General features: G+C 54.3%; 4 protein-coding genes across 4 annotated transcripts; all 4 read left to right on the plus strand.

Moving 5' to 3' along the window:
• Nucleotides 1-349: 349 nt before the first annotated feature.
• Nucleotides 350-2,013, plus strand: CGGC5_v013685 (putative WD repeat-containing protein; the record flags this gene model as incomplete). The annotated part of the gene is made up of 2 exons (XM_032036857.1): nt 350-558; nt 621-2,013. 2 exons carry the CDS (start codon nt 350-352, stop codon nt 2,011-2,013), a joined length of 1,602 nt encoding a protein of 533 aa, XP_031892404.1.
• A 4,104-nt stretch (nt 2,014-6,117) lies between these two features.
• Nucleotides 6,118-7,059, plus strand: CGGC5_v013686 (uncharacterized protein; the record flags this gene model as incomplete). The annotated part of the gene is made up of 1 exon (XM_032036868.1): nt 6,118-7,059. One exon carries the CDS (start codon nt 6,118-6,120, stop codon nt 7,057-7,059), a length of 942 nt encoding a protein of 313 aa, XP_031892400.1.
• Nucleotides 7,060-11,544: 4,485 nt separating this feature from the next.
• On the plus strand, nt 11,545-13,040 carry YFUM2 (Uncharacterized protein; the record flags this gene model as incomplete). The annotated part of the gene is made up of 6 exons (XM_032036879.2): nt 11,545-11,627; nt 11,696-11,771; nt 11,839-11,934; nt 11,979-12,023; nt 12,080-12,232; nt 12,285-13,040. The coding sequence occupies 6 exons, from the start codon at nt 11,545-11,547 to the stop codon at nt 13,038-13,040; spliced, it is 1,209 nt and encodes a 402-aa protein (XP_031892401.2).
• Nucleotides 13,041-14,907: 1,867 nt separating this feature from the next.
• BOT2-3 (Presilphiperfolan-8-beta-ol synthase) lies at nt 14,908-16,724 on the plus strand (the record flags this gene model as incomplete). Its single annotated transcript, XM_032036890.1, has 7 exons — nt 14,908-15,065; nt 15,125-15,190; nt 15,251-15,522; nt 15,576-15,822; nt 15,888-15,921; nt 16,365-16,600; nt 16,655-16,724. 7 exons carry the CDS (start codon nt 14,908-14,910, stop codon nt 16,722-16,724), a joined length of 1,083 nt encoding a protein of 360 aa, XP_031892398.1.
• Between the last annotated feature and the right edge of the window lie 7 nt (nt 16,725-16,731).

Consider the following 16,731-nt stretch of genomic DNA (forward strand, 5'->3'; position numbering starts at 1 on the left):
TCGAACCCAGAATAAGCAACACAAGATAGTGAGTGCCTTGGGGGATTAGCATGATTACCATCGAAATGTGGACAGACTGCGTAGTTGGGATTTGTCTTGGTATCAGGCATACCATTATGTGAGGTTCAGATGCGATGTCATTTATCGATAACACGATAAGATAAACCCCACCAACGGCCGAATTTTTTTTCCTGCGCTCGCAGTTGGGTCGCAGGCATTAACTTGCAGACCAGTCTCGACAGTTTTTTTTTCTTCCACAATTAGGTATCCCACCGACTTGCATTTGTACAGTCTCCGTTGCGCATTCTAATCGCGCACTAGATACCCGATTGTCGGACATTTCTCCAAGATGTCCATGATCACAACGTCTACCTGGGTGCCCCGAGGCTTCGCGGCACCCTTCCCCGCCAAATACACATTCGACGAGGCAGAGTTCGAGCGCATAGCAGAACTCGCCAAGTTGCAGCTGGACGATGCCGAGGAGGACCTTAAGGAAGCACAAGAGGAGGAGAACGCCGCAGCATCTGCGAAGGACGCTGCTCCGGCCGACAAGGAAACGTTGGTTCCCTCGCGCTCCAGGTCTCTGCATGAGGGGCTGTGCCGCTGACTTCGAGTTGTAGGATCGACATCAACGACGAGGACCTGAAGGAGTACAGTCTTGAAAACTACGACGACACCGACGAGGATGACGACGAGGAGAAGGTCGGCCAGGGTGAGGGCATGGCCATGTTCGGCAACGTCAAGTCGCTTGCCTACTACGAATCCAACAAGGAGGACCCGTACATCACCCTGAACGATGGCGGCGACGACGATGACGAGGACCGTGAGGACCTCCAGATCCTCGCGACCGACAACCTGCTGCTCGCGGCCAAGGTCGAGGACGAGATGGCGCACCTCGAGGTCTACGTCTACGAGGACGCCGCCGACAACCTCTACGTTCACCACGACATCATGCTCCCCGCGATACCCCTCTGCGTCGAGTGGCTCGATATTCCCGTGCAAAAAGCTGGCGTCGACAAGGACTCAACCGCCAACTTTGTCGCCGTCGGAACCATGGACCCCGACATTGAGGTCTGGGATCTTGATACGGTGGACTGCATGTACCCCAACGCCATCCTGGGACAGGCCGGAGAGGGTTCCGAAGAGAAGAAGAAGAAAAAGAAGAAGAAGGCCAAGGCCAACGACGAGTACCACGTTGATGCTGTCCTGGCCCTCGCCGCCAACAGGAAGCACAGAAACCTCCTGGCGTCCGCCTCGGCCGACAAAACGGTTAAGCTTTGGGATTTGCACACGGCCAAGTGCGCCAAGTCGTATGCCTACCATACTGACAAGGTCTGCTCTCTGGCATGGCACTCCGTCGAGTCTACCGTTCTGCTGAGCGGTAGCTACGACAGAACAGTCGTCGCCGCTGATATGAGAGCTCCTGACGCCAAGGTGCCCAGATGGGGTGTCGAAAGCGATGTCGAGAACATCAAGTGGGACCCCCATGACGCAAACTACTTCTACGTCTCTACGGAGAACGGTATCATTCACTACCACGACGTCCGTAATGCGCCAGCAACCCCCGAGGCAACAAAGGCCATCTGGACCCTGCAGGCACACGATGAGTCGGTCTCTTCCTTCGACATCAACCCTGTGGTGCCTGGTTTCATGGCCACCGGATCAACCGACAAGACCGTGAAGCTGTGGAACATTCAGCCTTCGGGACCGTCCATGGTGGTATCCCGCAATCTAGATGTTGGCAAGGTGTTCTCGACACAGTTTGCTCCGGATCCCGAGGTGGCTTTCAGACTTGCCGTTGCTGGCAGCCGCGGTACCATGCACGTGTGGGACACCAGCACCAACGCTGGCGTGCGCCATGCCTTCGCCGAGCGTGTTCCCCAGAAGCCAGAGGGCGCCGAAGAGGACAGGCTGGTGGGTGTCGCGGAGGACGACAGCAGTGACAGCGAGGACGAGGGAGATGATGAGGAGGGTGAGAAGGATGGCGATTCAATGGATGAGGATGAGGATTAGGGCCAAAAACAAATAATGCCTGAGCGTAACCTTCACATGTTGCTTCGTTAGCAGTTTCCATATGCAAGTACAGCGAAAGATCGCCAGGAGAATTTTCTGGCGGCTCGGCTGGATGGGTCAGAATGGCACGCCGAGCATCTCCCCGGCGCCACTTTAGTCAGTGGTAGCCGAAAACAGTATTCCAATGATGACGACTTCGGAACGGCGTCGTTTAGGATAGTGGAGGAGTTTGGCAGCCAAGACGTTTTTGCGGTGGAGAAGAGCATTTCAAGTGCGGGAGTTGATCTGAAATCGTCTGAAGTTTAATGCCGTCGTCTGAACAGTAGTAAGCATAGACCACATGAGTTTCGTCAAGAGAGAAAGCCAAGGCTGCCAAACGATGGGCTCAAACCGGGAAAACAGTCGGTGAGGAACGGCTCGTCAGAGGATGATATATGTGCGCTGGTAAGCTGTTGGATGAAACCGCGACTGCGCGGCCCTCACTAGCATTGAAGGTGATGCGGCCGTTTTGATGTGAGATGCATCGTTCGTGAATTCGTGAACGAAGGACGGGCCTAATTAAGCATTGAAAAGCTGTGGAGGGGGGAGCGGCAGCAACCTGACATATTCATGCGCTCTTGATGAAGGAGGAGACTGTGGGCCATTAATCGATCTGGCATATGAGCCAGGGCCGGACATTGCCCTTTGCTCGCGTTCGTAGTGGTCTGTTCGCGATGTGTTCATTCACTCGAGTCTCGAACCTGACCAGAACACACTTATGAGTTGGAGTCGTGATAACCCAATGTCAAGACTCGACTGCCAGCCCACAACCGACGATATCGTCGTTGAGGGATTTCTAGCGGCATCTGGGCCATTGCCTCCTCCAAGAAACAAGGTGAAAAATCGATTCCTGATCGCCTGGTTTCCACACCACCACCGGCGAATCCCCCTGGGAGATGCGCAAGGGAAACGGAGCATTATGGGGTTGGTGAGCCAGTCTCGTCGCTGGAACCTCGGGTGCTGGCTGGCAGCGCAGCGTTCGTCGACAAGGATCCCTGCGCCGCTTGCGCAGGCATGCAAGGCACAGCGCCACCAGGGTGGGATGGCGCAGTGTGAAACGCTGAAACTTCAGGGGGGCCTGCCAACGGGCGAGGATGGCGGATGGAACACTCAGCCAATGACGCCTCAGTCTTCGTCCGGTCGGCGAGTTATTGGGAACGGCCGGCCACGATCTCTTTTTCGGCTTTTTGGCGTTTTTGCTTGACGCCCTTCTGACTTGGAGGCGTCGACCCCAATCACTGGTCCAACAGGCAAGAAGCCCACACAACCCAGAGCCCAAAGGTCCGTCCTGGCGGATCATATCACACTGTGCATGGATGGGCCCTCCCGGAGAAACCTGGCAAGCTGACGATTCGCCGCGGGCCCGTGGCTCGCCCATCTTGAATCGCACAATCTTCTTCCAGGATTTGCGTGCGGTGCGAGTCGCTAGACGGGTCGGGACCGTCGGGGCCCATGGGTCATGAACTGTTGGCCAAGATGCCGGTGGACGGTCGACGGTGTGAGGCCGGAGGAGTACCGGTCCCTCTTCGAATGTTGCCTTGATGGTGGGATCGGTGGGCAATTCGGACATGAATTTGCGATAGTCTGACGAAGAGGCAAGGTTTCCCCAGGGAAGCGTCGACAACATGTGCTCATTGAGCGCCGTTTCTCTGCGAGATTCTAATGTGCGACAAGCAGGAGCTCAGCGCATGTTTCGCTGTACTGCAAACGATATGTCACGGCTGGAAACACATGGCGGTCGCAGCCCGACGACGTAGCAAGTACGTGCGTCCGTCGAAGTACATGAACATCTGCAGAGGGCGAGTGTGCTGTATCTCTGATGTGGTGTATCCGGACATGTCGGCCTGACGATGATGTCGCGGATGGAGGATCCAATGGAGGAGGCAGACACGGTTCAAGTTGGAAAAGCGCGATGACTTGTCAAAAGGGAGCGGGTGATGCGCCGGACTGGTCTCGGCTGGGCTGGTCTGACGGTGCCGGGCATTCTTCCAGAAGGCGATCACGGCATGCCCCTTGGTGGCGGTTCGACTGGTCGACGGCGGTTTGGGGAGTTTGGGGTATTCGTACGGATAGGGTGGTGGGTGTCGTTTGGTCGATCCATCCCACCACCAAGTTCTTGTGAGTCGTGCCGCGTTGAAAAATGATTCTTGGCGGAGTGGAGTGGTGAAGGTTCTGCTGTCGTCTCTACCGCTGCCGCTGCCGCTGCCGCTGCCGCTGCCGCTCGCTGTCGCCGTCGGGTGTCGATGCCACATCCCACGACCGTGGACGGGACGAAGAGGAGCGAGACCGACGATGCCCGGCCACACCCAAAAGGGCTTGCAGGAGAGAAAAAGGAAAGGAGCCAGGGGTTGGTCCAAACGCGAGCTGTCATTGGTGCAGCGACGGCTCGAAAGGGGTCCTGGCGTTAAAAAAGAGGCGAGGCGTCAGTGGGGCGGCCAGCGTTCACACTGTGAATCATCAGGAACCTTTACCCGTTTTGATTGCCAAGTCCCACTGTACCCCTGCTCTGCACCGTGACCTTACCTACCAGGCTACCTTACCTAGGACAGGGGGTGCGCGAGAAAAGGAAGGACGGGTGGACGGCAAGGATGGCGCCAGTTCGCAACCTGGAAGCGCACGTCTTCAGTGGTTGGCCCCAGTGGGCTCCCCTCCCCCCGCCTGCGAGGGACCTCGACGATGGCCAACCAAAATGGGTCGTAGGGCAATCAAAGAGCGACATCCCCCAGGTGGGAGGCGTGGACCACACTCATTCATCCATGGCCAGGACCACTCGACCTGGGTCGCGGTGCTAGGTAGGCTAGGTCGGGAACTAGGAACTGGGAACACCACTCCATTTGAACCAGACCAGGCGAGAGGAGAAGGAGGAGAAAGACCACCGACCAGTGCGTGGTCTGCAGGGCCAGTCCTCGTCCCCGATATTGATTGCCCTTTGCCTCGTGGTGCACCCGCAATATTCGATTATTACTCTGGGTGTTCCCTCTACACGCCCGCTCCGCTCGTCTCTCTTCCCTTCTTCAACCTCTCCCACCCTCTTGGTTCTGGTTCTGGTTCGAGGAAGAAGATTCACCATCTCTCCCTTTCGTCGTTCTCTTCTAACACATACACCCACACCCACACCCCATCGCTCCCTTTGCGGTGTGTCTTTCTATTCTTGTGCGTTTTATCGTCTGCACCTCCAAACCCCGGAGCACAGATACTCGAGATATTAAAACGACTTGTCGCGGGCTCGAACATTTCCCCCAAGCAAACAAACGCCGAAAATCACCAGGAAATATCTCCACCACCCACCGCTTGTTGCTCGACACGTTGAACGTTCCTTTTCGGCTGGATATACAACTAAACCGACCGTCCTTACATTGCACCCAAACGAGAGAAAAAGAGAGAGAGAGACCTCATCATTTCATCACACAGGTCGATCAGTACCTGTACCACTCACAGTCATTACACCGACTCACAGACCGAGTCACAAGACACACGTTCTCTTCTGCACTCAGACACCCAACCCTAAACGACTCTCAACCGGATCGACGCCGAACTCTCGTACTTCCCAAAAAGTACCTCCAGGACTGGACTCCTCACCCGTGCTGTTGTCTCTCGCACAGATATCAACACAACACAACGCAACCTGCGCAGGATAATCCGTCACGGCCCGGCCGTCATCTAATCATCTGTCTCGCATCACCGACACACCAGACTCAATCTCACACCCTCACATTCACTCTTTAAGTCGGCAGACCCTCTCACCGATTGACAGCCTGCCCTTCGTCTCTATTCGGCACCCTTCTTCTGCTTCCCGCCTGACTGCAACTGTCGTGCAGCAGTAGATCCACCGCACCTGCCAATAAAGGTCTCAGGCCCAATCACAAGTCCTGTCACCACCACTTCGTCACCACCCACCTGCCGTCTGTCGCAGTCCATCACTGCACCCCAAGGCCCTTGTTACCGGATCAGGCGCTTGCGTCCCGCGACAATTCAACTCAAGCTTACCTACTTATCCCCCAACTCCGCCCACTCTTCTGCTCTTATCAACACCTCGCCGGGTGAGATCTTACACACAAGACCAAAATGTCCTCACTCTCAAGAGCTTTCACCACCCGCCGGGTGAAGCAGAGCATCGATCTCTCTGATGCCGCTCGCGGGAAGGAGCGCAGCAACAACTTCATCTCGCGAAGCAAGACCACAAAGGCGCCTTCCAGAGCAAAGATCTCTGCTCCCATGGAGCTTGTCCACACTACCAATATGCTTTCCTACAACGCTCCTGATATCCGTCCCCGAACCACTTCGTCCAGCAACTCGTCAACCAAGTCGTCAGAGGAGGACTCTGAGGGTGCTCACACTGCTGCCTCGTCGCCCCCGACCAGCCCCGACGTTGCGCCTCACGAACGCTCCTCGTCTCCCGAGCCGAACCACTTGTCCTGCTATTTTGTCGCCCCGAACCATGCCGTCAACCCCGCCACGATTCCTGAGGTCCCCAAGATCCCCAGGCGTGCGCCTTCGCACACGAAACAGGCCTCTTTCGATGCCATGGCACGCCAGCGCTCCATGTCCAGCCTGTCCAAGGCCTCTGACAAGACTGTCTCGACAAAGGCGAGCATGACGTTCTCCTCTCGCGCGTCATCAGGCTCAAGCGCAGCATCTACCATGTCTCACAACTCGGTCGTCGCCGCTCCCAAGACTCCCAAGACTCCCGTACCGCCCATGCCGAGCCCCGCATTCCACCATCAGCAGCAGCAGAAGCAGCAGCAGCAGCCCAGACAAGAAAAGCCGGTCGAGTCGCATCCCTTTGGCCGTGAGCTGGCCCAGGTTACGGAGATTGCGGAGGAGTTTGGCATCAAGGACCGCGTCATGGATGAGGAGGAGCGCGTCCTCAAGGCTCAAGGTCTCCGCAAGTTCGCCGCAGAGGACTACCTTTCCGAAGTCCAGAGCCTGTTCAACAGCTTTTTCCACGACAAGCCCGCCAGCCACGGCCACGCGCCCCAACGAGCAATGGCTGCCGCGTGGATCTGATTCACTCACAAATCGAAGCGATTTGACCTGCTTTGTTCATTGTACATAATTGAAATAAGCAAACCGGACCACGACCTCGGTTATTTTCTTACACACTACGGGACACCCTAAGGGCGATGATGAAAGACAAAAATGGACTTTTTCTTTTGTGGCAGAGAGAGGAAACCTTCACTTGGAGCGGACGAATATCGGGATGGAGGGAAATGCTCTGTTTGGTAACCTAACGCCCACTACATATTGGGCTAATTGGCGTTTCTGTGTATATACCTTTGAATGACGTGCGGATATTCCCCCGAGCGCCTTGAACGGCGGCTCAAACATTATTGCTTATTGATAACTAGCAAAATCTCATTTGTCTCCCCAACGCACATGTTGTGATTCTTCAGCCATCTCGGTGATGTTGTGTTTTGATTTTCAGAGTTTGTCTCTGTTGAGTGTCAAGGTCACAGCTCATCCGTGCGTTGCAGCAGCCATCCTATCTTCTGATTGAACACGGTTCGTCCGATAAACAAGCACTGACGCCAAAGCAGGGCAGACATGAAGCCATCTCTAGCATCACAATATGCAGAGCCCAACACAGACTGGCGAGAACGGTGTGTATAGACGCACAGCCAGTCGGCCCAGGGGAGAACGAGGAGGCGTAAAGACGTTACTGTGAGGACGGACACTGACGAGGGACCTTGCTCGGCCTACTAAGCTTATTGAGCGGTAGCTTCACGACCTGGGCCAAGCTATCAGAGACAGCGCCGCCGAGGCTCTGCGTTGGTGCCGACGCGCCATCCGGTGACGGGCCAACTTTAGCACTCTTGCTCTCTTTCTCTGTTGTTTTTTTTCCCTTGCCCTGCTAGCTACTACGACCACGCACGTTCGCCTCGGCTTCCTTCCGCCTGTGTTTTTTGCTCCCTTGTTCTAGACTGCGACGCATGATATTCCATGCGTGGGGGATGACGATGCTACGGCAGTTGGAGGCGAAAGAATAAAGTGAAAGTGGTTGCCGGGGGCCGATGCGAACGACAGCCAATGTATCCGTAGTGTAATTGGTGGTAATTGTCGGCGGCGGGGGAGGTTGAAGATGACTTGTGTCAAGTGGTGCCGGGTTCCGTCTCAAAGGCGGCAGGATCGGCAGGTTGTCTCTCTTTCTCTCATGCATTTCTCTTTTTCGCCTATTTGGTGCCTATTGAGTGAGCCGATTCAATGCAGACGCCATCGACAGCATGACGCGCAACATGTCATCAGACTTGTGAAGGCCGCCTTTTGGTGGTCTCCAACGATTGGAGCCGTCGAAAGGGAAGAAGAGGGGTCCGGGGGGCGCGCGGAGGCATAAGTCCCGTTTGCGTGGACGGCAAAGGGCTGATCACCGGAGCTTTTGGGGGTTTTCTGGCTGAATGCATCTGCCGGGGCCCTTGGTCCCGCGATTGTCGATTGCAACATCGAAATAGTGCCATGTGACAGACCTTTGGGTCAAGGCAAAGACTACGACCAAGGAGCGCCAGCCATCCATTGGCTTCTCGGACATTCATTCCATGAATCTCACCACCAAGACGCAAACACATCGCAGAGAGAGGCTGGGTATCAGACAATCTGGTCAGGGCTCACATTTGCAAGACAAGCTGCTGGAGGTTGTGTCGGAATACGGACCGGTTGGAAAGATGGCATATTAGGTAGCCATGACGACTGCACAAAAAAGCAACGAGTGAGAAGTCTTGAGTAACTTCGTTGAATAGGGGACGTCATTTGGTTCATTAACATGAGAAAGTGGATATCGTGGTTGATTCAGAGGTGACGTTCAATCGGATCTCGCCTTTTTTCCTCTCTTCTCCGCCAGCACAGACATGAAATAGAACCCCTGCCCCCATCGTTGTTCATGAAAGAGAGGGCTGGCTGGCTGAATGGGGGAGACGCAAGGGAGGGCCGACATCCCAAGCAAACAAGCGGTGGTGGTGTCCACAGTGTTTGTTTGATCTTCGGCCAGGGTGACCCCTCCACCACCCCTCTCCACAGTCCGCATGACGATGCAGGCGACAAGCGAGAGGGAGAACTGTCGATCCCCGAAGCGGGTGTTTGATTAGAGGTCGGGATGTCGTCTTTTTTTGAGCTTGACAGATGGATAAAGGGGGAACGATTATGCTGCAGAGGTTGGCATCCCGTAGGACGCTCCCGGACGTCTTCCGTCGTTGCTCTCGTGACTTCGTGGTCTACACCAAAGGTGATACTGGTTACTGGTGAAGTCTTCGTTGACATCGAGGCCGTCGGAGAGCCAGGACGCTCCGAAGTGGAGCTGACACCACCTAGTTCTCAATGATCACATTGGCATGAGGCAGTGGTGGGATCCGCCACAAGGGAGACAGCTCGATGATACACCCAACAGAGTTCTGCGTCCAGGCCCTGTTCGTCGCATCTTCCACAACTTGTGTGTGCGTACTTGGGATGTCAGCCAAGTGAAGCCCTTGCCACGGGGGTCTCCCTTCCGTGGCAAACTCTGTCGGCAACCACCCAGTTATTCTGGATGGCAGTTCCACGCACGGGAGACCCGGCGTCCCGGGGGCGATCAGAGTTCAGACCCGGCGTTTCGGGCACACAACGGCGCGCCGGCCACTAGGACTCGGAAACCTCGGGGCCGGCTCAATTGGACCGACGTGCTACCTAGTAGGGGCGATCAATACACAGCAAAAGTAGGGAAAACGTCTAATGTGAGAGGAAATCTAATAAACTCGGATGCTGAATACGAACGCCCTATGCACCATTTTTCCGTGTCGAATGTACTTGAGACCAGAACCCAAGGGTATCTTCACAATCGCCTTTACTTGCGCCTTTTGTCATAGATCATTCATTTGACTGACCACCGATCCGAGTACGCCTGCGCAGTCGTCACAGCCATAACTGGTCCCAGCCTACGATTGGTCTGCGGTTCTTCCTCATCCTGACGTTTGTTAGTTGAGTATGATGCAGCAAGCGAATTCAAACCCACCATGGCCTCCGCTTCTTCCTGCCCGTTGTAGTTGAATCCGCGGGTATAACAGAGGCATCGTCTGCAAAGGCCCCAACTCCTCGGAGAATACATGGCAGGTTGGATGCTTGCGCCGAATCAGGCTGTAGTGTCGTTTTACCCGATAAGGTCTCGCTGGTGGCCATAGGAGTTTCGGTTCGCATGGGCAACGTTGATTTCGACCCAGGCGTAGCTTCAAGTCCTTTGGCCAGTTCATTGATAGCTTTAAGGACGCCTGCTGTAGCTGATTTGCGACTCTGCTGTTCCAGCCAACACGCAATATCCTCGTCGTCCAAAATACGGTCCTCGGGTGACTTCTTGTCATAGGAAAGTAGGTCGAATTCGTCATCGCTGGTATTGATCGTGATGCCAAGTAACTTTGGCCTCTTTGCTACAAGTTCGCAGGGTGGGATATTGTTGGTATTGTCTCTGTTTCTTTTCTGCCGATTGCTTAATGCAGCAGCCGCACAGCCGCACATAGAGAAATCCTGATTGCTCCTAGTGATAATCGTCACATTGATAAAAACGCGAGCTTTGACTTTGAAGAATGGATTCATTGACAATAGAAGACTCATTTAAGAGTCCCACAACAAGCGCCACGGCTGGATCTTTAAAGCAGCTCAGGAGGTACATCATGGGCGGTCATTAAAACTAGATCTCATGCGCAATAGTGATTGGAAGCCTGGTCGAGACCCACAAGAGCTGCTTCATCTCAGATGAGTTAGAGCAAGGCCTGAGCGAGGCTGAACTGCGCGTGTGGCTCGGTTGCCACAACCTTAACCTGTCTCCGGATACATGGTTGAGAGTGTGGGAAGGATCCACGAGGATGGCCCTCACCACGGTCGTCAGCCCTCCCGGCTATTCCGTTAGACCTTTCGTCTGGCTATGACTCTCTCGATGAGAAGATTGGCGATCACCAAACGAAGACTGCGAGGAAAGAGGCAAGTGTTACGCACGCCGGGCAAGCCGTACTCTGAGGGCTACAGCAGTCTATGCAGGTCTGCCGCTGTCTGTGGCGCGGACAGTTGAGTTGCGTAGGTCGAATAAGAAGGGAAAGGTAAGCGCGATTAGCGCACCGAGAATAGCTCACAATGGAGACTTTGTGGGTTGACGGGTGTACCGTGTGGCCGATCAGCGTGCCAGCTTTTTGGTTTTCAATGAGCAAGACTGGGATCACATTCCATCAGAAACCGGTGACGACGAGTACCTAGCAGAGCATACATGTGCCCTAAAATGTGCCGTGTCCCTCATTGGATGTCTTGCGATGTAGCAAACATGTCTAGGCAACCACATTTGCCGGTCTACCGGACAGTCCACGATAACCTCGATCGTATATTTTTCGATGGGTCGGCTTCGACCCATTTTCGAGAAAATTGGAGGCCTATGAAAGCTCGAAGCTGCCAATAAGATGCTCATGCTTGCCACTTGGCAGGATTCTTCCACATCGATGCTCTCAAGGCTGATTAGTGCCGATCGGCTTTGCCGCAGGCTGTGCGTGCATGGAAGACAGTGGCTGTCGTTTGCCGCGTGTTCTGGAGGAGAGTGTTCAGAGCGGCCCCATCGACAGGCCTCAGCAATTCTGGTATGGCATAAACTGTTTCTGTATGCTACTTCCTGTTCCGTTCCTGGTTCTCACATCCTGGGTTGAAGTTGCTCGTGCTGGTGGTATCAGTCGCAGCCTAGAGCGGGAGGGGAGGCAGTGAGGGGTTGTGGCGGCCAAAAAAAGGTGAGGCACAGGAGTGAAGCTAGCCGTTAAGGTCAGCTAGTGACTGACCGAACTTGATTTCGTGCAGGCAAAGACGTGGCGCGGCAGAGCAGAAAAAGGACTTTGGTTGAATAGCAGCTTCGAGGTTGGAATAAACGGTCGAAAGTTGGGAAGTGCTTCCGAGGTGGGTCTAAGCATGCCAAAGCCGTGTGCAATGGTTGGCTCCAGCCACGACACCCCCACTGCGCCATGTCCCGCGGTGAGGACACTGAGGTAAGGTAGGTACTGCGTACGGATACGTCAGCCACAGATGACCACGCACAGCGCAGCTCTGGAACGCGACCCCCTGCACCTTCTCCAAGTCGAGGTTAAGAGAGCTGTGCGGCCGGCCTCTGCTTCGTTTCGTTTCGTTTCACCCCTCGATATATCGACCTGTCCCCGACAATGCCAACCTCGTCTCTCTTCCAACAACATCTTGGAAGGTGAACGCATAGGCCAATGGCACGAATATCGCTCTTGAGATTTCCCAACAAGTTCCGGAGGCGTGCGCGCCGCAACCGAATGGCTACCCTTCTCTTCCTCCTCGCCCTCGCCCTCCTTCTCGTCCTCCCCGCCTACATCGTCTACAAGCCCCCGGCTTTCGTCATCAACCATTTCGCACGGAAATGGCCTGACGTGCTGTGGCAGGTCCAGACCAAGGATAAGATCATCGGCCTCACCATCGATGACGCGCCCTCACAGCACACACCCGAGATCCTCAAGATCCTGAAGGAGAACGATGCACACGCGACCTTCTTCCTCATCGGCTCGCAGATGAATGGTCACGAGGATAATATGGGAGACATAATCAAGGCTGGCAGCGAGCTAGGGAACCACGCCATGCACGACGAGGCCTCGCGGTCGCTACCGGTTGGCCAGCTCGAGGCCGAGATACTCGAAGTGCGGCGGAAGATCAAGAACCTTTACGACTACGAGGATGTACCCATGCCGGCCAACTACTTCAGGCCAGGCTCTGGCTTCTTCAGTGACAGGATGCGGAGGCTGATCGACAAGCTGGGTTACAGGATGGTTCTGGGCAGCGTTTACCCCCATGACGCTCAGATCAGCAATTGGAAGCTCAACGCCAAACACATCTTAAGCATGGCACGGCCAGGCGCCATCATAATCTGCCACGACAGGAGAAGTTGGACTATTCCGATGCTGCGGAAGGTGCTGCCGGAGTTGAAACGACGAGGCTACCGTATCATGAATTTGTCAGAGTTGTTGAAGGAGGTTGACACCGACAGATGAGACCATCAGCGAAGATACAAATATCACGACATAGATGCGCGGGGTCCATCTTCAGCCCGCAAGCTCACAGGCGCCCAGGCATTGACGGAGTTAGTGCGTCCCCGGGTCTCCGTCGGTCTAGGCGCTGGCTTCAAAGGGCCGATGAGTCTGATGTCTGAGCTGGTCTCGACGGCAGCACGCCGAGCCGCCGATGTGCGGCCCATGTGAGTGCCTTCACCGTTATTCTTGACAATACAATGCAAAGCCACGTTGCGTGTAGCAACACGCGGACGAGCAGTACAAGGCCCATTGAGTCCGCATTAGGTCGCGGGTTGCGGCATGATCGATGGTTACATACCGCCTCCCAAGGATTGATGAGGCATGGTTCAGATATCGTTGTTTCAGAGGTGCCAACCATAAAATTGCGCGCCCGAATACAACGTCGCTTGGTGAAACCCCGAGCAAGCTCGAAATGGGTGGTTCATGGTGCCTCATGCAGGTCAACGATAGTTTACAAGGTCACGACGGGGGCAAGGTAGATCTTGTACGATAGTATGCTACGAAAGGACTAGTAAATTTGTAAGATGCAAGACATGAATATACCGGGAGCAGACCCGGTTTGCGGATGCAATGATGGTCTCGGACCTTGGCTTTTGCAGACCCATGTCAGTGAGACGATGTAAGTAGCCGCAAATCCTTGGAAGACAAAGTGCCGGCGGCTGTCATGTTATAAGTTCGCTCTGCTGGCCTCTAGAACTTAGAGGTCGTGGCGATTCCTCGGGTATCTGCCTCCGCAGATTCTGCAGAATGTCGAGTCACATGCTCCTACCGTGTCGGACATGCAGCGAGCCAGTCCTTTGTTAGTCGAAGCCAGCTTCAAGCGATGGATGCCATGTCGCCTGTAACATTCCAAGGTCGACCGACTCCCCCCCTCTAAGGATGAAATCCGGAGATGCAAGTGAACCTCTGCCAACACGAGTTGACAGGTCTATCACAGCATTCATGTACTTTCCATACCGTATACAAGTGCTGTATATGTCATTGTCTCGCTTCCTTCTCAGTACGCCCGAAGTAGACAGGGGGTACGAAAACCAGAACCCAGGACATCGGGAAGGACGGGCACCAAAGGCAGGTGGCGCGCATCAACATCAGTCAAGGAGACATAGCCCCTTTCCATCTCGCGTACGGAGTCCCTCCCGAGAGTCAACTCCTTGTGTTTGGGTTTCTGGAGAGGACGAGCTCTCAGCTGACCGCAAAATGATTCCTCCTTGCTCCTCTGGCAGGGAAGTGGCTAGAAGCTCGAAAAAGTCGATGAGCAAAAAGCTCGGGAGCGGAATTGAATCGCGACCCTACGAAACCTGATATTCAGATTTCATCCCAAGTTCAAACTAACGATACAGAGCGTTATACCTCTAGACCACTTGGTCCTTCACCGGGCTTGGGTGACGGCAACGGGACTAGAGTTGGGTATATAGGCCCATCGCAGTCCTGCAGGAGAAGACAGTGACTATGGTGAATTGTTACTTTTCGCGTTCCGTCCAAGTCTTTCACCTTCCCGATACCCAAGTAATGATCTTCCCCAGACACTTCACCTAGCCCACCACCTCGAGACCAAGGCGAGGTCAAATAGCCCTCCCCCCAATGCACCAGGCTTCTTGACAAGCAAACATCAGCCCAGTTCCCATTTCGACAGCCGAAGAAAACAGGCCTTGAGATTTGTTTGGGCTTTCTCACAAGGGTGTCTCGGTAATTATCCCATTCAACAGTGGGAAGCAAACATCCAAAAAGGAGCGGATTCCAGTTTGGTCACTGCACCTGGGCTTCACCCCTTTTCCATCATTTTTTTTTTTTGGACTTGCAAAGATCTTACCTTTCCAGCAAGGAGAGGATGGGGTCACTGATTTCCGAAGCCCAGGAAATCCTGGGAGCACTTCGCGGAGAGATTCTTCACGTCCCTGACCTGCGGGAATTTTTTAAGGATTGGCCGGTGGACGCAAACACCAACTACAAGGAAATCATACCTGTTGTCGAAAGCGCATTTGATAGGTTGGTTGCCTGTCTACGAAGAGAACAAAAAACAAATAACTAACACATTATTTAAATAGATTGGTCCGGAACCCGGGACTTCGAGAGAAATACCGAAAAGCCAATTACGCCAGATTTGTGAGCCTGTGAGTATCACCAACCCTCTCAAAGACTCTGCAACTGCTGACTGAGGCTTACTTTGAAAGATATTACCCACATCCAGACCAGAACCAAATTCAAATTCTTGCGCTCTACATCGTCTGGCTCTTCTGTTGGGATGATGCCATTGATCAGCAGGGTGGCGACCTGAGTGCCAATCTGGCGAGAGCAAAGACACATCGCAACGACACCATCCGTGTACTCAACGAAGCTTTGGGTCTCAGCACTACCAGCACTAATACTCACAATACCATGTGCGATCATGTGAATGCTGAGTTGATTACTATTGGAGCAGAGCTGTGCAAGGCCTACAACTTTGGTGGGAGAATTCATACTCTTTGTAGGGGACACTCTATGCTGAACGAGACACAGAACAAAGGCAGACTTTCATGCACCAGATGCGCCGCTACATCGAGAACTGCGACGAAGAGCAAAGTCTTCGTCTGCGCGGTACTCTCCCCAGCATGGAGGCCTACAAAGAGTTGCGCCATGGAACGGCGGCAGTCTGGACCCTCTGCGCCCTCATTGAGTACGGCCTGGGAGAGAGCTTCCCAGAGAACATTCGCTGCATGAATGAACTGCAGACCCTCTGGGCAGAGACGAGCAGAGGTATTTGGATGTAAGTAGGTCCTAATACCCATGCAGAGAAAATGGGCGGGGAGCAAAGCGTTGACATCAATACAGAACCAACGACATTCTCTCCCTCAAGAAGGAGATTGTAAGTTTCGCTCCTGCCAATTCGTAGGCTACCCCTCCGTTCCACTACTTGCAAACCCTTCCACTGGTTGGGAATTTCCCTGGTCACATCTTCCTGGGCTTCCTTTTCATCGGCTCCCGCCGTCCCCGTTCTTCCCCTCCATCGAATTATCCACCCTTCTACCCAATCAACGGCCACTTGCCGCCTCGAAGCCTCTGACGCCATGCACTGCCTGTCCTCCTATTCATCTTCCTGCAACTGCCATAAGCATCGAATCAGACGATCAAACGAACTAAGGCATCAAGTTCGAAGACCTTTTGCGATATTGCCTATCCCTCTGGCTCGTGTGTGTGCCTTCACTACGTCCTTAGATACCCTCGACCCCCATGCCCTTTCCCCGTCTCAACACCTACCTACTGAAGCGATCACTGCCTTTGTGAATACCTCGCTAACAAATACAATAGCCTAAGGACGACAGAGCTGACGAGAGCATCGTCAATGCCGTCCCCATCCTCATGGTGGAGGAGGGAAAGTCGCCGCAGCAAGCGGTTGACGCTCTCCTAGCCGATCTCGCCGTCTCCGTCGCCACCTTCGAAGGCGCCGCAAACACTCTTGCGGAGGCAGCGGGAGAGGGACGGCAGGCGGTGCTCAGGTACTGCGATGCTTGCCGGTGCATGGTCACCGGAAGCATCCGGTTTACGTTAGTCCCCCCTCTACTTCACTTCTCTTAAAGACATGGCTGACATACTTATAGCTTTGAGTCCACGAGGTACAAGCTGGGGGGATGCATGAACGCGGATGGATCGTTGGACATCCCACTGTGAAGAGTGC

The sequence above is a fragment of the Colletotrichum fructicola genome, assembly GCF_000319635.2.
Source record: "Colletotrichum fructicola Nara gc5 chromosome Unknown KSG_Nara_v1_contig08, whole genome shotgun sequence".
Taxonomy (NCBI): Eukaryota; Fungi; Ascomycota; class Sordariomycetes; order Glomerellales; family Glomerellaceae; genus Colletotrichum; species Colletotrichum fructicola.